Source organism: Aptenodytes patagonicus, chromosome 1, assembly GCF_965638725.1.
Source record: "Aptenodytes patagonicus chromosome 1, bAptPat1.pri.cur, whole genome shotgun sequence".
In the NCBI taxonomy this organism is placed as follows: domain Eukaryota; kingdom Metazoa; phylum Chordata; class Aves; order Sphenisciformes; family Spheniscidae; genus Aptenodytes; species Aptenodytes patagonicus.
The window spans coordinates 62,156,138-62,179,464 of NC_134949.1; the positions used below are offsets into that span (position 1 = coordinate 62,156,138).

The 23,327-nt window shown below is 40.3% G+C and overlaps 2 protein-coding genes across 3 annotated transcripts in view; one reads left to right on the forward strand and one right to left on the reverse strand.

The window, feature by feature from the left end:
- The window catches only part of APPL2 (adaptor protein, phosphotyrosine interacting with PH domain and leucine zipper 2), a 40,291-nt gene extending 20,772 nt beyond the window's left edge, over positions 1-19,519 (forward strand). The window contains exons 6-21 of the mRNA XM_076339296.1: positions 726-767; positions 887-945; positions 1,917-2,063; positions 4,322-4,404; positions 10,123-10,281; positions 11,386-11,574; positions 11,893-11,935; positions 12,013-12,069; positions 12,184-12,272; positions 13,894-14,046; positions 14,170-14,222; positions 15,592-15,766; positions 16,451-16,487; positions 16,618-16,758; positions 17,487-17,534; positions 18,393-19,519. Coding sequence (XP_076195411.1) covers positions 726-767; positions 887-945; positions 1,917-2,063; positions 4,322-4,404; positions 10,123-10,281; positions 11,386-11,574; positions 11,893-11,935; positions 12,013-12,069; positions 12,184-12,272; positions 13,894-14,046; positions 14,170-14,222; positions 15,592-15,766; positions 16,451-16,487; positions 16,618-16,758; positions 17,487-17,534; positions 18,393-18,521 — 1,604 coding nt within the window. The 3' untranslated portion in view covers positions 18,522-19,519. The remainder of the gene's footprint in view (positions 1-725; positions 768-886; positions 946-1,916; positions 2,064-4,321; positions 4,405-10,122; positions 10,282-11,385; positions 11,575-11,892; positions 11,936-12,012; positions 12,070-12,183; positions 12,273-13,893; positions 14,047-14,169; positions 14,223-15,591; positions 15,767-16,450; positions 16,488-16,617; positions 16,759-17,486; positions 17,535-18,392) is intronic.
- A 484-nt stretch (positions 19,520-20,003) lies between these two features.
- The window catches only part of WASHC4 (WASH complex subunit 4), a 42,662-nt gene continuing 39,338 nt past the window's right edge, over positions 20,004-23,327 (reverse strand). The window contains exons 33-34 of one of the 2 annotated variants that reach the window (XM_076339273.1): positions 23,233-23,308; positions 20,004-22,483 (exon numbers count right to left, since the gene is read on the reverse strand). In XM_076339273.1, coding sequence (XP_076195388.1) covers positions 23,241-23,308 — 68 coding nt within the window. In that variant the 3' untranslated portion in view covers positions 20,004-22,483; positions 23,233-23,240. Of the gene's footprint in view, positions 23,309-23,327 lie in introns of both variants that reach the window. The other variant, XM_076339262.1, reaches the window with a different exon arrangement.

Below are 23,327 nucleotides of genomic sequence, written 5' to 3' on the forward strand. Positions count from 1 at the left end.
AATGTCAAATATAAAGCAGTATTTGGACGGTAAGATCTTGGTTCTGTTCTTGTGAATGTGCTTTCTCTGTAGCTTTTTGAGAAGGGTTTTGCCAGTTGCAGGATACGTTGGTATGGACACTGAGAGTAGCTTGTGCCCAACACTTGTCAAAGTTGAGTCGCCTGTTTACTTTCTCTTCCTTCTACCTGCATCCAAAACTCATGGCCAGTGTTTGTTATGTAAGCATCGTAGCCAGCAGTCAGATGTGTTAGATACTTGCTTCTTTTCACAGAGAAACTTAGCAAAAAATGTTCCACGTTGATGAAGATTCATGTACAGGAAAGGGGCTTAGTTCATATGTCTCTGGGACTTAGATTTCTCGGTATCACATAAGCATTGTCAGGAAGTTGTTCAGAACTGCCAATCTTTCATGATAGTGGTGGGCCTTTTATCATAACAAGCACAGTGACATGGTGCTTTTTTGGGTAAATTACACTGGCAGATGAAGAATCTTTTTCATAGTGATAACTTAATCAAGTAAACTCACTCGACTCTTAATTTGCTATCTGCCTATTCATTTCTCTAGCAGATGATCTGGTTTATCATTTTTAAGACAGGCACAACTTATGCATCTCTGCTTTGAAAGGATTGGAGTGACTTAGGCATTAAATGTGCCATAAGTGGTCTCAATTGAAGAAAGTGTTTACAGCTGTTTTTACTTTGAATATTTGATTTCTCTTTTCCAGAAGTAAGCACGTTGAAGGATCTTTTTGGCCTTGCTAGCAATGGTACGTTTCCCTGTTTTGTTTGTTTGTAATGGTGTGCACCTGTTATATCACAGAAGATACTTTTAATCTACATGCACACACATCACATTTCTAAAAAAAATAATATTCCTTGTCTACAGAACATGACGTGTCCATGGCAAAGTATAGCAGGTTACCGAAAAGGAAAGAAAATGAAAAGGTAACGAATGTGAAATGGAAAAGGAAAAGTTTTCATCAGCTGTTCTGTCTGCATCATTGTTCACTTACGAACTTTGGAGAATTCATCAGTTAAATTCACAGTAGCTCAAGATTACTTGTGATTTCGTTTCCAAGCAGACACAAAGCTTTTAAACATCAATTCAGCAAAGTTATACCTGTTTTCTCCAAGTTAGGCAAGTGATCAAGTATTGTGCTGAACTAGAGCCCTTCAGATCCAGGGGAACTCTTCAGACAGAGGCAGTCCAAATAGCTATGAACAGATTTGTATAGGCCTACTGTTGTACAGCTGATGTCATGATGCTGTATCACTGGGTACAATTCTTTGTGAACTGTCAGGAAGCCTTGTGTCTGCTGTTTATAAAGCATTCCATTTTTTCACATCTACCTTCCTGCTGAATTTCTCTGTATGGATTGTCATTCCATTTACAGTACACATAACTCTGTTGGTGGGATTGTTTTACATTTCTTCTTCTTTGCCCACTGGACCACTATTCCAAAATATATCCCTGTATGCCAGAAAATGTGTGATTGGCCCTGTCCTAAGAGTGCATCAGTTCTACAGGATGGTCCTTTAAAGGAAAATGCATTACAGAACAGAATGTGATATAGCATATTGTGAATTCTACATTTCTGCATTCTGCACTTGCAGGCTTGTGTTGTGATGTCAGCTGCAAATAAATTTCTTGCACTGAGATCAGATCCAGAATTTTAGTTGTGGTAGTTATGTAGTTTATAGTCACAGGGGCTCCCCAACTGCTTAAGTGTCTTGCCAGAGAAGGGCTTGAAGTATTCACTTTGGGTTTTGGATTTGCTTTCTTAGTTTCTCATCCTTCATTTTAATGTGGAGAAGTTCTGTAATGAGAGTTGTTTAAAGATAACTTGAAAATAATCAGTAAATATATCCGTATGCACAGTAACACTTCATCAACTTCTTTATTGATTTTTATTCAGCTTAAGGCAGAAGTGGCAAAAGAAGTGGCAAATGCAAGAAGAAAGCAGCACCTTTCATCTCTGCAATATTACTGTGCCCTGAATGCTCTGCAGTACAGGAAGAGAGTGGCAATGATGGAACCTATGCTGGGATATACACGAGGACAGGTATGGACAGTAAAGCGATTATATCATTTAGACATGTACCTGGGAAAAGTAAAACATTGTAGCTCTGGATTTTTTTTTTTTTTTTTTTTTTTTGAGAACTGACAAGTGATAACGGGGGGCTGGAACTTTTATTCAGCTTGCCTAGATTCTGACAACTGATTTTGTTTGTGGCGGATAGTTGAATGTTTAGATATTCAGAAAAGGCACAGATAAAAAAAAAAATCCAATACGCTTTTATGAAAAATCAGCCTGGGGTTAATTTTTTCACGGCTAAGCTATCAGTGCAGCAGCATTTACTTCCACTGTTTACTCTGTCTGCACAAACTCTCCTATGTAGCAGTTCCCTTCCTGGCACATAATGTTCAGCATACTGATGAGGAGTGTACACGATAGGGAACAGAGCATGCACTGGAGAACTGGAAGGACAGAACAGTAGAGTGGATTGAGCATAAGGCTGGCAGATCCTCTTTCTAATCTTTATTCTGCCAGCAATTTGATAGGGCATTTCTCAAGTCTGTAAAATGCGGTAGTAATACTGATAATCTGAGTCTCCAGGATGTCAGCAGGATCAACAAACTAGTATTTTCACTGCACTTGATTCTCATTACCACCCATTTTAAGGGTCTGTTGTGCTTCAACATTGATGAAAGAAAGCCTTGGGAAAATGAGAGTTGGGCTGGGAAAACAGAAAAAATGGATGCAGTGCTGTGTTTGAGAATGCAGTGTGGATCATCGTCTCCATTGTCCTGTGTCTTTTGCAGATCATGTGCCCCATATAAAATAGGTAATAAATGAGAATACAGTCACCTTCCCCACCACGGGAGTTCACACTGCTTCTCTGCTGTAATTATACTAAGTGAAAGAACTGTGTTGGTTTCCTTTACTGGAAGCCAAACAGAACTTCCTTTCCCTGTATTTTATCTGGCAAAACTGCCATATCTCAGTGCTTTATACAGGAAACTCTTAAGTTGTCGTGGGAATGACTGTGTAGCCAGAAGCCAGTTGATATTGATGGTTAAATACTGTGAACCGCCCTTCAGCCCAAGTATATATTTTCTTTATTAATTACTCAAAACGTGTTTCATATTTCACATTTCCAACAAATGAGCAGGCCATAAGGAATTTTTGGAAGAAGCAGTGGCTAGTACAGGGTTTGTTTGACTGAAAACTGACATCAATATCTAAGCTAGGCATGTCAGTCTATCATTAGTGGAATTTAGAGCTCTTCCCTCCTGAAGTAGGCTTCTGAAATAGAATAGGTGAATCATTCTATAAGAGAGCATGCTTTCTGTCCTTTGTCTGTAAAGGGAGTCTGTGGTCAATAACATGGTTGCAGAAATCTGAGTTACAGGTAAGAGGAATCCCACGTCCCAAGGTTAGGGAAACGGAGTGGAATCACAAGTAAAATCAGATGAAATAGCTAATAAATTGCTTAACAGTCAAGAATTTGCTTTTACATCTCTTTCTGGAGTAGTTCACTGATTTTATTTTTTTTAAAAAAGCTAATTAATTGCACACACGCGCTAGCTGTGTCCATGTTTCACACAGTTGCCAGTAGGTCCTAATGATGACTGTGTGCCCCACAGCGGGTAATCCAAGGTCAAGTCTACAGTGAGTGCTTTGCTGCTGTTGCGTGCCTGCTGAGCCATACTAGCTAAGTGAATTCATCTTCTGTCACAAAATGTGCACTTTGGCCTTAGTAGCTTTTTTTAGCTCCTTCAGTAGAACAAAATCCATGGTAAATCTGTAGTTGATATAACTGATTGCCCTGGAGGCTTCTGCTAGCACAGCTATACCTCATCACTTTCCTGACTGACTTTGCTGTAGCAGTTCAAAAATTTCGAGGTTGGAGTTGGTGGTCCAGGTTGGACTACTAAATCTAATGGATGATTTGTGTCCCGTTCCTTTTGACACGGTGGCATTGCACGCGGTGGCTCATAATACCACTAGACCCAATTCTGCACAGTGCTAGTATGGGAGAAGGCTCCCTGTTCCCTTATTTCAGTCATTTAACAAGTTCATTGGAAACATACCTGTCAGCAGCCAATAGCTTGTGTGTGTGTGAAAGGGTGGAAAGTTGCAAAAGTGAGAAATACAAAGGCAACGCAGCTGTTTCGACCATGTGTTTGATCGCCAGCCCAAAGTATCAATCATAATGGGATCACTATTAACACAGTCCCCACAATCTGTTATTTGTCTGCCAAAGCCAAGATAACTTCCAGTGTCCGTTTTTTGTTTTTGTTTTTTTTTTTTTTCAGATCAACTTTTTTAAGAAAGGAGCAGAGATGTTTTCCAAAAGAATGGACAGCTTTTTGTCATCTGTTTCAGACATGGTTCAAAGGTAACACAATACTTCAGCACTGTAACCTTCAGCACATAACAGAGAGTGCCTCTGTTTCTTTCTCATGAGAGTTCTTCCATGCTTGCATTGCATTGTTGGGCATATTTTGTTAAAGCAGCAGGTGGAAAGGAGATATGTTTGTACATGTAAAGGAAAATACTGTCAGTACGCTGCAGAGAGTATTTTTACAGTATAGCCAGGAACTATATACTGTAAAGTTTTCACATGCTTTCTTACATCCCTGTGTCTCTTCATGGACACAAAGCATGGAATCTGGGCTTGAAATGGATTAACAGAATTAATATAATAGAGCTAAAGTGCATTCTGAATTAGAGGTATTTATACTTGCTGGTTCTTCTGTAATAATAACCCATTAAACTCCCAAATAAGGATTTAGGGCCGATAGTGTTTGGTGTTGTAGCTACACAAGGCAAACAAAATTCCTCTCCCTAGAGAACATATTCATTGCATCCAGTATAGGCTGTATCGGTCCACTGAGTTGAACCTGCTTTGGCTAAGTCCTTATTTCAATAAACTGCCTCACTTTTGTACTCCTAATTTTGTGATTATTTTTTCTTTCCCCTCCCCACCCGCCGCTTGTAGTGAAGATTGACATTTTCTTTATAATTAAGTCCCTGTAAATGTAAACTTTACATTTAAAATGTAATCATATTAGAACATTAATAATTTGTTTTAAATCAGCTGGAACACTAAACCGAGTCCTTCGCTTTATTTCTTCATACCTTTCATATTGGACTGTATCCAAATCATTACTTACTCTGACACTGGTGGCATTTTAAATAACGCACACTTGTTAATTTGGGAACAGTCTTATAAGTAATCTCCCTGTATAGTAGATTCTTTCACTAAATGATTCTTTACTTCCTGTACCTCTGTGCTTATTTATATATCTTTTCACACTCACTTCTGAAATAAATCCCTCCACAGTCTACATAGCATTTGTACAAACTGGAAGATGGATTTTAAACTCCCTTGAAACAGTGCCCTTTATTTATTAAGGTTAGAGCACCTTGCTTGTGTCTTACAGGTACAGTGAGGATCCTGCCATTGGATCCTCACCATAGAATAAGGCCTTGTTTTCCAAAGTCTGATGGATTTGAATTCTGGGTAGTACACAGTAGTAAATGGATGCAAAAATAGGTTGCTCAGTTGGTTTGCTGAGTCTGGTTTTTGTGTTTCAAGTCTGTCACACAGCAAAGCTTGAAAAGTACAACTCAAATGTAACTAGTACAGGAGTGTGACGTCTTTGGAAAAACCAAAAGAGAAGCTTGCAAAATTCTGAATGACGCTGTGCAGCTTAGCAATTACTGACACAGGACACGGTTTCATGACTTAAGATTACATAGCCACTGAAAACCATGCTGCCCACTCCTTTCCTTCTTTAGTCCTGGGAATCACAAGGCCTCAGTGAGTCAGAGCTGCTTGCTAATCAAGCTAAAAGCTTTTTATTTGTCAGATTTGTTTTCTTGGAACAACAAGCCAATGAGACCCATTGTGCAGTTACAGAATTTCAGCAGTGATGTAGTCTTGCATCTTTTCAAGCTGATTGTGAAACTGAGTCTGCCTATTTAAAAGTATTTACATTTTATTGCTAACAGTGTAAAAACACGTAAGAGGGGACAGATCATTAAAATATTCTCAGTAACCAATTGGTCTAATTGCCACAAATGCATATAATTTTAGAATTGTCAGTTTTTCTCTCCTTTCTACCTTGGATATAAGGGAAACCACGCCTTAGGAAGAGGAATCCAGTCTTGGGAACCGTGAAAATGCCAGGGCGGTGGTGTTGGAAGCAATTTGTGGTGCAACAGAAATGACTGATCAAAAGATTCATCGAAGTAGCGCTTATGTAAAAACTGACAGCACTGTTCTATTTTACTTCAAAATGGAATTTAAGTAATTCTTATTCTGACATTTAATGATAATGTTGAAAGGCACTAGCTTGCAAAATATGGTCTAATTTAATTCAGATCTGATATTACTCAGCATTCGTAACTCAGCCTCTTATATGACTTGGCTAGGTGGTAAGATGCACACAGCTGGTCTCATTTTGGAAGTGATGTGCAAGCTTAGGAAGTCTCAGCTTTCTAAAAATGCGGAAAAGCTGGAAATAAGCTAACATGAAACAGACTAACACCATGATGCAAGAGTGACTCTTCATCTGGCCAGTCAGATACTGCTTAGTGCTGACCTAAATGCAGCACTGCATCTCTAGATTACTTCAACAGTTAGAGGATGTCACCAACTTCTACAAAAGACTGGGGAGAACAGGAGAAGAATCGTATGTACTTGCCTTGTACTTTTCCACAGGCTTTTTGCCACTGTCAGAGACAGGATAGTGGACTACATGGATCGCTGGTCCTGCTGTGTACAGCCTGTGTTACGTGCTCATGTTCTCCAAAAGATTTAACCACTTGGGCAGGAAGTAGGGAGAAAGTTGCTTATTGCATAGGTGCAGGTATTAACGACTTTCTAAGGCATGCAATGACAAGTATTCTTATGTTCCCACCCCATGAGTTTTCCTAGTAGCTTGGATACAGTTAATAACTCCTCAAGTTTGGAAAAGTGAAGAAATAAATATTTACCAGTATTGTTTGTCTGAAAGTCAAAGAACAGCTGCTGCAATATGGACCTCAAGAGGTCATCTAGTCCACTCTCCTGCTGAGAGCAGGGTCAGTTAGAGCAGAATGCTCAGCACTGTGTCCGCCCAAATTTTGAACATCTCTCTCTGTCTGTCTGTCTCTCTCTCACACATGGCACACACAGTATCTGGTTACAGCTTGTGTCCATTGTCTCTCATCCTATCACTGCACACCTCCAAGAAGGGTCTAGCTCCATCTGCTGTATACTCTCCCATCAGATAGTTAAGCTAGCAGTAAGATCCCCCCCTTAGCCTTCATTTCATGAGGCTGTAAAGCAATTCTCGCAGCTTCTTCTCATGTCGCATGTTCTGGCCCCCTAGCCATCTTGGTGGCTCTTCACTTGATTTTGTTTCTGTCTTTCGTGTGCCGGGTGACCAAAACTAGACATAGTAGTCCTGTTGAGTCACACAAGTGCTGAACAGATGGGAATAATTACTTCCTTTGACCCGCTGGCTATACTCTTGCTCATGCAACCCAGGATGTGACTGTCCTTTTTTTTGCCATGAGGGCATGGTGCTGGCTCATGTTCAACTTGTCCTCTAGGACCCCCAGGTCCTTTGCTGAAAGTTGCTTTCTATCCAGATGCCTCCCATCCTTTACAGTTGCATGGGGTTATTCCATCCCAGGCAGGACTTTGTATTTGTCTTTGCTGAACTTCATGAGGTTCCTGTCTGCCCATTTCTCCAGCATGTCAAGGTCCCTCTGAACAGCAGCCCTCCACTCTACTGTATCTGTCAATCAGTCTTCCCAATTTGGTGTCATCTGCTGCTATGGGTTGTCCAGCTCTTATTAAAGACTGTAAACCTGTAAGCCTTGGTATTACCCATGAGGAACATCACTAACAGCTGGGTACCAGTTGGGCTTTGCCTCACTGATTAGAATCGTTTGAGCCCAGTAGTCCAACCATGTTTTCTACGCATCTTGTAGTCGACTTCTCCAGTTTGTATTGCACCAGTTTGGCTATAAGGATACTATGGGGGACCACGTGAAAGGCCTTGCTGAAGTCAAATGAAACAGCATCCACCGCTCTTCTGTCCACCAAGCTAGTCATTGCATCACAGAAGGCAATCAGGATGGTCAGGCATGATTTGCCTTTGGTAAATCTGTGCTGGCTGTTCCCAGTTGCCTTCTTGTCCTTTGTGAGTTCAGAAATGGCTGGAGAATTTGCTCCGTAACTTTCCCAGGGACTGAGGTATGGCTGACTGGCTCGTAGTTCCCCAGTTTGTTTTTCTTGCCTGTCTCAAAGGCAGCTGTGACATTTGCCTTTTTTTCAGTCACTAGGAACCTTCCCTGACTGCAGTGAACTTTTGAAGATGATAGAGACCAGCCTTGCAGGGGACATTAGCCATCTCCCTCAGGACCTCACTTCACAGACATGTGGCCAGACCTCAGGTTCACAGAAGGGCAGTGCGAACAGATGGTCTAAAACCATTTTCTACTTCCTTGTCCACAAATGCACCAAATAGCGCTTGCAGCTGACATGGAGATCGAAGCCCTTTTATGTATAGTTTATCTAATAGTTTTTAATTTTTATATTTAATTTAAATTTAATTTTAAAAATAAAATTTAATTATTGTATTAATTAATGTCACATTTTCAAAATGGCAGGCCTTTAGTTGTTTTCCGATTATGCCCATTGCATTGATGTGTATTGATCAGAAGAGTCTGCAAGTGAAACACAGGCTTACTAAGGTCGATGGAAACAAGGCAGGTTTATCGGTGTGATGGGACTGTCAAGTGGTCTGTGGGAACCTCTGAAAATTAAGTGGCTCCCAATGATTGTCTGACAGTAGAGCTGAATAAAAAATGATGAAGGTGTTTCACTGGCATATAATGATGACTCCAACCTCTCTGCTTGCTTGTTCCAGTAAAATGGCTGCTGTTTCCCCCTTCATGTCAAACGTGTCTTACGGGAAGATTATGAATACATAGATATTCAGCACTGCAGCGTATATCTGTATAATGCTTCTGCAATGAATTATCACTTAGTTTCTGAGTTGAATTTTGCACTCAGATACCCCTTCACAGTTACCACTGTCAGCAAACTGAATTTTTACAGATACGTTCAAAAAGAACTCAGTTTTGCCAGCCTGCACCAAGGATGTTTTCTGAATCGCACCGAAGTGGAAGACAGTATTATAAGCAAAAATTAAAGCTAAAATGAGACTTGAGGTATAGATTTTGTTACTGTATTGTTCTGAATTCATGGAAAACTTATTGTTGAAAATCTGTGACCAGTTAATAGGTGGTCTCATGGCAGGAATTCCTGCATGTGACACAGTTGCAGGAATCGGACAGAGTTCTGTGAAAGCCAAGAGATACTACAGTAAAGCCTACTTTGAACTGTGCCGCTATACTTGGGCAACACCTATGTATGTCAGCAGTGTGAATTCATACAAGCGTTGCTTTTAGAAGCTGACTCTCAAAAAATAAACTTAACTCTTCAGTGTCAATACTTAAGCATTTCTCGTGTGCTCATTTCAGTCTTACAAAACAATCTCATAATTCTGATCATTATCTCTCTATACTGTTTGGGGAAAGAAGATAACTATGTTTAGTACAAATTGCAAAAAAGAAAGCATAGCTACAGTATGAGACATATTGAGAGTAACTTCTTCAAGCTGGGCTTTCAAAATAAAGAGCAAGGGGAAATCCTGGCTATGCTTTTGCTGCCAGCCTGCCGAAGAGAGCCATATTTTCCTTAAACCATTGTTAATACCTTCAGAGCATATGCATCTTGTCTTTTTAGGCTCAGATGACATTTTCTGGGAGTAGTTCCCTGTTCTATGCCTCTTCCTTCCATTCTTTCCTAACTGCACTGATTTATCTAGTAACTGCATTGATTTATCTAGTCCTTAGAGAAAGCCTTGGACATGTAGTCTTACATTACATTTCCTACGAAGTCTATTCTAAAAATAAACTTTATCTTTGTACTACTCTCCAATATAATCTCAACTGGTATTTTTGTTCATTTTGGCTTACAGATGTTAGCTATATCCTGGTATAAATTGACTAATGATGGCTTTGGGTTTCTTGTTGTGTTCTTTTTTTCCAGCATACAGGGAGAGCTGGATGCTGAAGCTGAAAAAATGAGGGTATCCCAGCAGGACTTAATTGCAGTTAATGAATCTGTTTATACCCCAGATTCTGATGTAACTTCACCTGCTATCAATAGAAATCTCATCCAGAAGGCTGGCTACCTTAATCTTAGAAAGTAAGAAGGCTGTTGCTACCTGCTGTTTTGTTTAGTTGCTGACTAGTTGCTACATTTTTTTTTCTTTAGGTCGTAAAGACTCCTCAGGTAATGATGTTTGAGGCTCCTGAATCACTGTGGTAGCTGTACTCTTCAGCTCCTAAGTATCTCTGTCATCTTTGGAAATGTGTTTTAGAAGCTTAAACCAAATTAGAGGCATTTGAGACCGTTTTCCTGAAAACAGAAGTTTACTTCTGGTTGAATTCACCTACAGGGACGATTTCCCGCATTCAAGTGGCTAAAAATTAGAAACTGGTGGGGCTGGGTTCAGATCGTTGCCAGTTCTTACGGTTAATGAAAACATAGTGTTTACAAAAATAAACAGCTATATTTTGTAGTTAATACATCTTTTCGTGAACAATCGCCTTTACATAAATAAAAGCTTTATGGACAATGAAAGTGCATAACTTCGATGTATACCATATGTAGAGTTACCTCTGCAGATTTTCCAAACAAAATCTTTCATCAGCTTCTGCAGGAGCTGTGTATATTGGTGGCACATAGTAACCCTGTTGATGTGATTGATAAATATCAGTTTATTTCTGTTTGACTAGTAATTTTTTTTTTTTTGCGAGTAGACATTTATTAATTTCTCGTAGCATTTTAAGAGCTGGATTACAATATAATAGGACTCCATAACTAGGGAGAAGATGGACTCTGAGATACTACTTGCAGAAGATACTTTTTTTTAATGATGATTCTTTGTGCTGAAATTGCTCATGCTGCTCTTCAGCTTGAAAATGCCTTTCTTTTTTTTTATCCAGCTTAATAGTATTTCATGTCAGTTACTCAATACCAATAATTCTTTTATTCCTCAACTAGGAGATACTGCAGAGAATGTTTTTAACTTGGGATGTTTGGAATTAGCTTAATTCTTCAGCTTTCATTAAGGATTAGTCTCTGCTAGGAATAGGTGATGCTTTTATTTCTTAACAGAGACTCATCATAAAAAAAATTCTGGGGTTGAACATAAAGTTCAGATTAGCATCAGGATACGTTTGCAGTTTTGTATATGTTTGGAGTCATTTCTAAATAGTAATGAGTATCACTGCATCTTCTCTTTAGTAAAACAGGTCTGGTGACTACAACTTGGGAAAGACTGTATTTCTTCACTCAAGGTGGCAACTTGATGTGTCAGCCAAGGGGAGCAGTAGCTGGAGGATTGATTCAGGACCTGGACAACTGCTCTGTTATGGCTGTAGACTGCGAAGACAGAAGATACTGCTTTCAGATCACTACTCCTACAGGCAAAGCGTATGAGACAGGTTTTACTTGAGGACAGCCAGTCACACCTACCCTTTCAGTTGCTGTTTCATGTAAAACACGCCTGCTATAATAGTAAGCCTTTCTGGGTTTCCAGAAGGGTGTTTCCAAATTAAAAGCATGTTCCTTCCCATCCTCCCCCACAACTGCCTGAACAGCACATGTGGTATCCTTTAGCTGCAGCTTATTTGTGATTTTTGTTCCTTTGATGGTTAATAGATACAAAGGTTGGTGACGTTATTGTAAGACTTGGAGTCAAACAGTCCCGGTGTCCACTGTTAGCACTGATACACTATGTTTACATTTTAGGGGTATAACCCTTCAAGCAGAAAGCAAGAAAGAATACGAGGAGGTAAAAATATTTTCTTAATGTTGTTATTCTTGTATGCAAGTGAGCTTGCAGAGTTCAATTTCATGTTTCCCTTCCAGTGGATATGTGCCATCAACAACATCTCCAGACAGATCTATCTCACTGACAATCCAGAGGTGGGAGCTTGTTTCCATCTTTCAGCCCGTTCCTTCCAACTTGCTTTCCCATTGTTCTTTACATGGCAATGTAAAGTACGTGTGTAAAAGAGCAATTCGGTCTTGTTTTCATAGGCAGCTGCAATCAAGTTAAATCAGACAGCCCTACAAGCAGTGACTCCCATTACCAGCTTTGGGAAGAAACACGAAGTTCACCACCCCAGGTAACATTCTCACTTGCATGGGCTGTGTGCTCAGTCACGCTCTTTTCACAGGGCAGCAGTCACCCGAGAGAAAGCCCTGTCTAGGCCCTGGCTTTATAAGGCTGTGTGTTCCAGCAAATTCCTCTACTTTGGGTGTTTCCTACTGAAAGCTGTAAGAGATGCTAACTGTTGAGGCTGATGCTTATTGCTCCACATCACAGCTTTGAAGCTCCTTGCGGTTGCCATTGGGATTTTGCCGTTTCTTCAGAAACAAACACAATGCTTTACTTGTAAGCGCTTTGCTGTAAGGGAATGACTTGTAATCTGGGTAATACAGCAGAGCCCCCAGTATACACCGAAGTAAGTATATTCTTGCATATTACCTCAAGCAGTTCCTGTTGGTCTGTCACAGGAATATGCCTTACACAGCTGTCAGAATAATTACTGTTGCTCTCTTGTGCTCATTCAGGTCAATCAATAAAGCTCCCCTCCTTCAAAAAATTTTAATAATGCTCTAGGATAGGCTTATATTAAAAATATATATTTTTATGTATTGTTTCTTTGTGTCCACATGATCCTAGCATCTTGCTCAGTGGGAATTCTTCAGACTTCATCATCAGAGTTGGCTTTCAAGCCCAGTGCTGGACTGAAATCCTGCTTTCAGAAGCAGTGTGATAAATAAAGTAGGGCAAGTTTGTGTCATGCTGACTTCAGCATGAAGAGACTTCTCTGCAAGTTTTGTCAGAAAATTGTGAATTCTTACTCGGATATTTACTTCTAGAAATTCAAACCTTTTCCAGATCTTCTGCCTCTCAGGCCAGTGCCTTTACTATGATTTATGATTCCCTTTATTATGATTGCTTACAGATTTCAAATATTCCCTATAGCCATGGGGAATGTCAGTCAATCTCATTTTATTCACAGTACAGCTGTTTCACTTTGATTACAGATTTATAAATAGAAGAGCATTGCCATCTATTTCACTGAGCAAAAGAAATAGCTATTTCATTGACAACTAATCTCCCAAGTCACTTTTACATCTGTATGCAACCAGAAAACTTTCTAGAAATAGAAGGATGCTGCTAGTAAACCCAGTGTACCGTATGTAGTGATGTGTACGGTTACGACTTCTGTAGCTGTGGGAAACTTAGCATTTCGTTCTCTTTGAGAAAAGGTGCAGGAAGGAATCTGACCCAGTATGTAACACTTCTTCTCAGCTATCACATTGCAACAAGCCTGTGGCCAAGTAAGATCTGAAAAAGATGTCAGGATTGCCATTGACACCTGTAGGCACAAGGTGTCTGCTGTTTGAACTGGTAATGCGGCTGTAAATATGGCCACTAGAGGACAGGGAGGCAAACAGCAACCTATTGCTGAAAGTCTGCCCACACGCAGAGTTGATCTGCATTCAGGTTTAATATTCCAGCATTTACTTTTTTCCTAAGTAATTTTAGGTACAAAAAAATAAAACAGAGATTTTTATTAGAGTCCTCAGTAACAGGTATTAGGAAAATATTCTTTGTTATGTTTATGTATAGTGGTTCAGTCCCGCTTTGGATTTTTGAATAATCTTGTCTCCCTTCCAAAGCAAAGATAGGGTGTCCTTGATTGATTGAAACATTTTTTTCTGTTTTCACTTTAGCCAGAATGTAAAGAATATGGAAAATGATAAAATAATTCCCAATGAATCAGCTGGCATTCAAGACTCCACACAACTCATTGCTCCTGGAACACCAATTCAATTTGATATCGTACTGCCTGCCACAGAATTCCTGGACCAGAACAGAGGTGGCAGGTATGGCCAGCGACAGTGATCGATCACTTTAACAGAGTGATTTCAGGGGAGAAAATTAGGTATTGCAGCATGTGTATGTGATGACCACAATCTGTAATTAGAGTTTTTATTCTTATTTCATAGGCGTGCAAACCCCTTTGGGGAATCTGAAGACAGCAGCAAAGATGAGGAGGAAGGTCAGTGCTTCATTTTTCCAGATAAAATTAGTCATGATTTTAGGCCTAATTCAGCTGTCAGCTATCCAGTATCTCTTAATGAAAGCACCTGACTCCATGGAGCAGCGGTAACAGATCCATAGTACAGTTGAAGGTAGTTCCTTTCAGAAGCCAGTCTTTTAAACATCGCTACCTGTGAAAACAAACACCTTTTTCCTTGACAGTCCAAGCTGTATTCCAGATTAGGTTTGTTTCAAATGTTTAAAGGCAAAAAGATTTGGTTTGCTTGTTTTTTGTCTTTCATTCTTTTTCTTTTTTTAAAAAAGTAGCTCTTGACTTCTTTAGAAAGGGTTTGATGGGACTGTATTACAATTCTGCTCAAGTTTGAGGCTGCTTAGTAGCCATTTCTTACCCACATGTACTCTGAAATCCCCAATCTAAACCTCACAGAGGCCCAGCATATAGCCGGCAGCAGCAACGTGTCTCTTTCAGCAAAGGGAGTTTCTTACCGCTGCCCCCTTTCCCTCCTCCCAGTGACATGCCAGGAAAAGTCAGCAGTTCTGACCTGCATCTACCAGCACACGCAGGGCTCAGACCCTGGCTGTTCTCCTCTTCCTCTGTGCCAGTTACAAACCGCTGTCTGGAACCCACAGCCCCTGTCAGAAAACTACTCGCAGAAGCTACTGATTTGAACGCTCTCACTTGCACGTTGCTGTCCCATTGCGGGGTGGGATGGTTGCAAGGTGCCCGACAGCAGCGTAGCTGTGACAAGCAGCCACCTCCGCGCTGTCAGCAGCAGCAGCAGCACCCTGCTCGGCTGCAGCATGCAGAAGAGAGTACAGTGCTTAGGTGACTGCACAAGTCGATGATGTCTTTGTCGCATAATGGCTACTTAGTTGTAAATAGGAGTCTTATGGTGATAGTTAATGAGCAAGGAAGGATTTAATGAAAACCTCGTTGGAACCAGCTGCATGGAAGGTCAGAAGGACATAGAAGAAAGCGAGGAATGTATAAGGTTTAAAGATAGGAGTTAATTTGATGGAAGCCAAGGCTTGTGCACAATCCTAAATTTATCACATTTTATGTGCACAGTTTACGTGCACCTGATAAGAAGATAGGCAAGTGAATTTTACTAGCTAATCAAATAAGGCATAAAGGACCAGTTACACTTCTAAAGCTTCCAAGCAACTGTGATTTCCCCTCCCCACTCGCTGCCAGTTCAAGCACTGTTTAAAACTGGGTCAGAGCACTGCCTGGCTCGTAGCAGGAAGTCACCACCCACAGATTTAGTGTTGAGTTTCCAAAGTGAAAAAAATAATTTCATTGATAACTTCAGCTACTGGAAAATTGAAGTAGCACAGTGAAGGAAGTCACGCCTTTTATCTTCCAGATTCACTCTTGCAGCAGATGTTCATAGTTCGGTTTTTAGGATCTATGGCTGTTCAGTCAGATGACACAAGTGAGGTGATTTATGAAGCTATGAGACAAGTGTTAGCTGCTCGTGCCATTCACAACATATTCCGTATGACTGAATCCCATCTCATGGTCACCAGCAAGAACTTGAGGTACTGTAAAACCTTAAACTTGTCAACATTCTGTTCTCTTCATACTACTTGTGATTAGTAAAGTATTTTTGGTTTTGTTTCTCCAAGAAATACACCCTTTAGGGAGCAAGATCCCGAGATTCACTTTACTTAGTAAAAATGCCTCTTTTCTTACTCTGTAGTGTCTAGAAATCATCCTCCTGACTAAGTTGTAAGAACATCCTACTAAAATTTAGGGGATGCAGTGGGGCTGTGAGGCCCTGCAAAGATACAGAAAAAGGTGCAAAAAAAATGCATTGGAAGATTCTCTTTCCTTACACGTAGTAACAGCACGAGAGCCATCGCCGTCCTGTTGTCAGTATTGTCACTGTAGAGTGTGTTGATACAAGACATTCGCTTTAGCTGGAGTGTGTTTATGTCCGTATGTATGTTATCCCATACATTCAGGATGCTTACCAAATTAGTGATTCAGAAAGATGCCATGACCTATATATGTCAAGCAGCTGAGAGTCAGGGTCTAGAGTTGAACCTCGCTGTCGACTGACCTGAAATCACAGACAAAGCATTTGATTCTGTGCATATGTTTCCTCATCTGTAAAATTGCTATAGTGATTGCCTTAATATTATAAAGCACCTAGAAATTACTAAGAATGACTCTAAAATAGTTTACTTTTTTTTTTTTCCTCCCTCTACACATAACTGCAGGTTAATAGATCCTCAAACCCAAGTTACACGAACAAGTGTAAGTAACATTTGTTTTGAATCTGTTTTTTTGACAGCATTGAATACTCAGTCACATGAACTTGAGCTCTTGACCAAGCTAACCATATGCTGGCTAAAAAAAAAATCAATTCTTTATTATACTTTCCCAGTTTGAGCTCGCCACTGTGACACAGTTTGCTGCTCATCAGGATAACAGGCGACTGATTGGCTTTGTGGTCCATCTCAGTGAGACTCTGGGAGAAGAAGCCATGAGCGCATATATTTTTGAGAGCAACACAGAAGGGGAAAAGGTTTGCGTAACATTTAATAAAATACTTTATTTAGAAAACAGGTCTCGGGCTTCTCGGCTTACACATCCGGGAAACGGTGCTATAGAAGCAAGAGCAGCTCCATGTCTTGCCAAGAAAACATGCCTTAACATGCAAGCCTTTGATGGCTTACGTCTAAAAAGGACCGAATTGACAGATAATGCAGCAGCATGTACAACAAGGAGGAAAGGACGCGATTGCTAATACCAACGTTAAGAGATAGGGGAAAAGTGTGCACGTCTAGCACCAGCACGAACAAAAATGAGTGTCAGCTATGTTGAAGCACGTACATCTGTAAAGCTTTCAAAGACAAGACAGCCATACTGTGTTAACACCACTGGGTGCTTGCTGCGTATGGTAGTAACAGACTATTAGAAATAAGGAACGTGCTGGAGAATTTTTGTCTTAAAACCCAGTAACACTCTTTCTTACACGCACTGGCAAAGATCCCCCAGGTTTGGAAATAAAGTTTGGTGAATAAAACTGAGTTGAGTACAAAGACTTACCAGCCCAAGTGAGCTTTGAAGCAGAACCTAAGATAGATTTATTTTTATGTAGTTAGGGTGGTGAATTGGTATCCCACCTCTGCTTTTAGACCTGCATTTAAGACTAAGTTTGCATTGACACTTCTGTGTTTTACTCCCAATTAAGGAGCAAAAAAAACCCCAAACCAAACCAAAACTGAACTTTACGTACATTTCTTTTTTTAGATTTGCTATGCCATTAGCTTGGGAAAAGAAATCATTGAGGCACAAAAGGTAAGTTTGTTTCATTCCCCATGTCTGTGTTGTGATGATACATCATATTCTGCTTTTGGTTGCACTGTCCGGGTACCTCTGGTGTGCCTGAGAAAAAGGAACTGCTGTTCCTCCTAATGACAAGGTTCTGCAGACATTATTTAACACAGCCCCTGGGTAGTTCATGCAAAAAGAAACTCAGTTTTACTTGGCAGCAGCTTGATTCAAGATAAAATTTGCCACCCTAAATCAAATTCAGAACTATACAAATCCAGTTGTTCATGTTTGAAAGGAAGCTGTGAGCAAAGCTTTCAAAAAAAACCCCAAACAAACTCTTTGGGATGAAGTGTAAATCACACGCATCGCTGTTTCACTTTTAGAAACTCATATTCCTTCCTCCCTTAGGAGGTGTTTTCCCACTTAAAATGAATGGCAAAGTTACCTAGCCCCTTGTAGCTAAATTTACGTGTATAAAGATGTGACACTAATCCATTAATATTTGCTCTGTATTTTTGCTGCTAAGATTTCAGAACAAGGTGGGGGAATGAGCTTTTAGTCACAGGCAATAAGCACAGGTATGGTAAATAACTTATTTAGTTATTTTTCTCCTTGTTTTTCAGTAATTATATCAATGCCAGATAAGAACAGCCAAATAAAGGCTCAAAATGAATGACTACTTTTTTTTTTTCTCCTTATATACCCAAGGGCTGGTTTTACTGAACGAAAAGGGATTGATTATGTCTCAAACCTTTGACTAAAGGTTGTCATTTAAAAAAAAAAAAAAAAAGTTGCAAAACCTTAACAAGAAGCACTGGGAAAACTGCGTGCTCCTCAAAGCTTGCTGCAGCCTGCTGAACTCTCTCGTTTGTTTTTCTTCAGGACCCAGAAGCATTAGCTCAGCTAATGAAGTCTGTGCCATTAACGAGCGATGGAAAGTTCATGCTTCTGAATGATCAGTCAGAAGAGGATGGAACCGTACGTGAAGAAGGGGAGGAGTCAGAAGCATAACAAACTCTTGTCCTTTCCTGCAGCCTGTGTGGGAGCAGGAAAAGCAGGGAGTCGTTTTACAAGAATCTCTGGTTTTCAGCCGTCTGCGCGCACACAAGGCCAGCTGCTGTCTTCCTGCTAGAGAGAACGCGGCCTCTTTGCAGTGGAGTTCCCTCTGGATTTACAATGGAACAGCAGCAGGACTTGGCCTTCGAGGCTTTTTGCATTTGTGAGGGTGTAGTGTATAGGTGTGCCTGGGAAGCTGACAATCGTCGGGAATGTTTCAGCATTGGCCCCTCGCCGATGGTAGTTAGGACAGCACAGCTGTCAGCCACAAAGGGTTAATGTCATTTCTTCAGATTTACATGGTGAGCGGCCTACAGTTCCACTGGAATTAGTGCAGGTTGTAAGCTGTCGGCTCCTTTAACAAGTATCAGGCCTCAAATTTCCTACCATAGTCAGTTTTCATAGTTTGCATGATTATGTGCATCTGAATGAAGGTTAAAAATGCACTATTTACTTTGTTTTCAGATGAAGTTATTTTTAGTCTAGTCTAAGTGTAACAAGATCTATCTTTTGTGCTAGCCTATTCACAAAACAATTTGTTAAACACTAAATTTTTCCTATTAATATAATCTATTTTTATATTGCATCTAGAATAAGCTTACAAAACAAATCTTAAGTGCCTGCTCTTACCTTCGTGGGGACCGCACTCCCACATTCTGTAATTAAATAATGGACGTAATGTACCTCCTTGATTTATTATTCTGAATACCACTGACATGCAGACATCAGAAGTAGTCAATGAATGTGGCATGTTAGTTGCGTGCAGTTTTCCCTATGGTTAGGTTTCTTAAAAGTTAAGTTGCCAGAGATGGTAATTGTAGGACGAATAAGTACTTTTATAAGAATTCTTTGTATTTTTAACATTATGGTGACATACAACAGCAGAGTCTACCAGCAATCTTTGGTTTTAAGAAACTGAGCAATAAAATGCTAGCTTATAAGCCTACAATGTATCGACTAGTCTCATAGTACCTTCCTGAAATTAGACACTAGATAGGATTTTTTCCCTTCCAGTTTAACCTGAAAAGATGAGAAACTGTACTTTGCAAGAACAAACCAAAATAAAATAAACACTAGTTATTGGGGGGGGGGGGGGGACACAACACACGACACATAATCTGTGGCATAGTTTGTATTAATCAAGGTAAGATAACTGGAACAAATGGTTGAAATTCTTCACATTTAATTTAACTCGTCTCAAGCACTTACTAGGAAACTAGATTTTCTGTAAGCGGAATCTGCTACAGCATCTGAAAGATCCCAGTTTGCAAGCATCTGACATGGAATAAGTTCAGTTTAGCTAGTTGTTGAATGTTTAGAAGAACCATGGAAGAGAACTGTTAGTAACTGACACAAAAACTTCATAAATAAAAGTTGAAGCTTTCTTATTAAGAAAATGGACACCTGCTGATGTTACTGAAGACACTAAGAATGAGGTTCTCAAAATGACATTTATTAACACAGTTTTATGTACATAATGTTCTCTACTCACAAACCAAAGAGACTGAGGTAACAAAATACCCTTCTGTACAACGAGTTAGGAAACATTAAGTGTTACATTTGGTCCTTTGTACCTGAGAAGCTGAAAACAGCCGTTGTTGATGATGAAAACTCAAATTTACTTCCGATTACAGGCCACGTTAGGACCTCCAGAATCTACCCTTCAGCAGCAGCAGCTCCCTCCCCAGCGAAGGGCCGACCAGCTGGGGGCTGCTGCAGCCGTCACTCACCACCCATCGATGCAAACACCTTTTGACCTTGGGGCTGAAAGCGCGCTGGGCCTCAGCTGTGCGCTGCTCCCCCTAACCGCCGTGCTGCGAGGAGGAAGGGCAAGGCAGCCCCCCCCCCGGCTGCACAGCGCCCTGTCGGAGGCGGGTTGCAAGACCTCGGGAAGAGCAGCCGCTACCGCCTCTACGTGCGGCAACAGCCCCGCCACAAGACTGAACACAGGAGGGCAGTGGCGGCACCTCCCTCCCCGGGGAGGGAGACTGGCCTGCAGCCTGTTCCGCCCCCTACAGGTCTGTTTTACGTCCCTGCAGCAAACTCATCAGCCTCGCTTTCCTTTTATCACCTCTGGGAATTTTGAGTGAGCACGTTTGGTTTAGTTTGGGGGATTTTTGTTTTAGCTCCATCGTCTCATCTCCAGACAACCAGGCGGGGTGCATTTTGTTCCTATAATTGGAACAGGAGGGCAAAAGCAATGAAAATAGTAGTAGCACCACAGCAAGAATTTTGCACCCCTTTCAGATCCTTGGGGGGAAAAAAAAGGATTTAATGTGACTCACTCTGACACAGATGAGTGTGTGACATCCCAATCCAGGACCCACCTTGTATTTCAGATGAGAAAAGCTTTCTGCATGTATATGCTGCTACACAACAGGAAGAAAAGGAAATATAAACTATAGTCCTGTATTAGCAAGAATAGCTCTATTATCACTGTACATATTTGTGTGTATGTATATATTTTTGCCACATATAGCATACATTCAGGTCTCCCAGATTAAACAGGGTTCTATAAAAATAGGCTTGTCTTTCCTGTAGAATTTCCATCACCAGAACCACGTGAATTTGTTAACCACCATACGTTAAGAAAACGCACAGCTCCGTTTATATTCAACTGCAAAGTATTACCTATCCAAGATAGTGTCTTTCCCAAAAAAATAGGAGAAGGGAAAATACAAGTGCAGATTTTATCAGAGCGCGGGTGATGTCTTGGCTGTACATAGCTACCTAGCCCCTCCGTCCCGGGGGAAACGAACACCATCTATGCGTGATTCTGCAGCTGTGTGGAAGAAGGAAATGCAGTGCTTGGCCGTTCCAAGCCAAGAACTTGGGTGCCTTCGGATGAGATAGGAATATGGAAATATGTACTCTGCAGTTGCAACAGTACGGAAATCAGCAGCAGCAGCAGCAAGAATGCTGATCTCGGCAGCGCTACTGAGCATTCAGTGCGGGCACAATTTGGTCAAAAAAGAAAGTGTACACAAGTTATGAAAAAAATACCTGTATCAAAATAAAAAAAAGCAAAAATACTAATCAAGTAATGCAGCATTCTTTAGGGCAGTCTCTGCAGTTATAATGAATTAAAAATAAAAACTTTAATGAGCCCAGCTGATTTAAACAGTCCATGAAGCTTCCGTGTCATGTTTTCAGAACCAACAAAAGGACTTTCATACCAGTCTGGTCTTTCCAGTTGCAACAAAGCATTTGTCCTGGCTTTCTGAACGTTGAAGTGACTGGCAGGAAAGGGCGAATCAGAAGTACGTCAGGAACTGTCTTAACCAGTGACCCAAGGGTGGGCGGGACAATTTGAACCATTAAAACATTACCTTTTTTGTAATTACAAGAGATGAAAGAAGCTGGCAAGTATGGCCTAAAAAAAATACGGTTGAGTGCACCAAACCCCCCCCCCAAAAGTAATTCTCAGTTGGACTAGAGTAGTTTATTCTAGTTAATAAGACCTAGAAGTGTTTTATGTTCTGGGAGACTAAAACACAACTGTATCTTTTAATGAAAAGTGGTGTTTACTTTTAAGCAAAGTCTAGCTACTTACTTGAGTTAGGAATCTGAGTAACTCTCGCATAATCTAGAACCTCTACTTGCAGGCATTAACAGATGTTGTATTTATACAGAGTTCTCACAGTGTTCAGCAGCTTCTGAAGCCTGCAGTGCAACTACTGTTAATAATGAGGCATGTAAGACTGTATGAACAACACAGACGGTACAACAGACCTACAAAGGCTAGGAAATACAGAATTGAGGCTGAAACTTGCAGTTAGGCACAACATATTCATGAAGTGTAAGATCACTTAATAGTTACAGACACCCATCACACAGTGTCTGGTCATAAAAGGAAGAGCTGATTGTGGTTCTGTCTTGGCTCTGGATTTCCTTACTTCCGTAGATGCAAATCAGACCTTCGGTACGAAATGAGAATTTATTATGTTAACTTCTCTGATTTTCCCATTCTCTGATACGGGGGGAAAAAAAACAGCAGGGGAAAATAAATGCCTGACAGGATCCTAAGTTCCCACAGTGCAAATACTATCTATAGTAATAACAAGGGTTTGTGGAATAAAACATTAATAAGGATTTCCATTTTGTGTAATAGCTTTAACATACATTCACAACATACACTGTTACGCCTCCAGTGTAATCTGTGACTGCATTAAACACAAAACAGGACTGCATTAAAACATGTCTGAATTATTTTTTGGACAACAGATACGCACGGTATCTTGACTCAATTTTTTTTTCTTTTTCTGGTTGAAGAGATGCACCAGTTCAAATCTTAGACCAATGGTCTGAGTTGTTTTTTTTTTTTTTTAAATGCTATGTTAGAGATGCAATAATGCATCTAAAAAGTAGTAAGATTTTTTTTATCTGCACATCTGTACTTTAAAATAACTACCTCCAAGGTCAACATTTTACATAATTATTTTCAATCTAAAGAAAGTGCTGTAAATAATGTAGACTCCTGAAAAATAGGAGTTTCTACAGGAAATATAGACAAACACAGACCTAGCCTCACTGGATGCTAGTAAACTACTGTACATTTTCTCTTGGGTTTAACAGAGCAAGTAAATCAAATCTAGAGCTTTTACCCCTCCAGAGTGTTACCGGTTACGACAAGAACATGAATCATTTAAGTAATCATCACCCATACCAGCCATATCATTTCACAACAGGATCTGCAGTCGTAGAGTTGGAAAGATCTCCGTTGCTTGCTTTAACAGATTCTTCTACAAAAATAAAAATTGA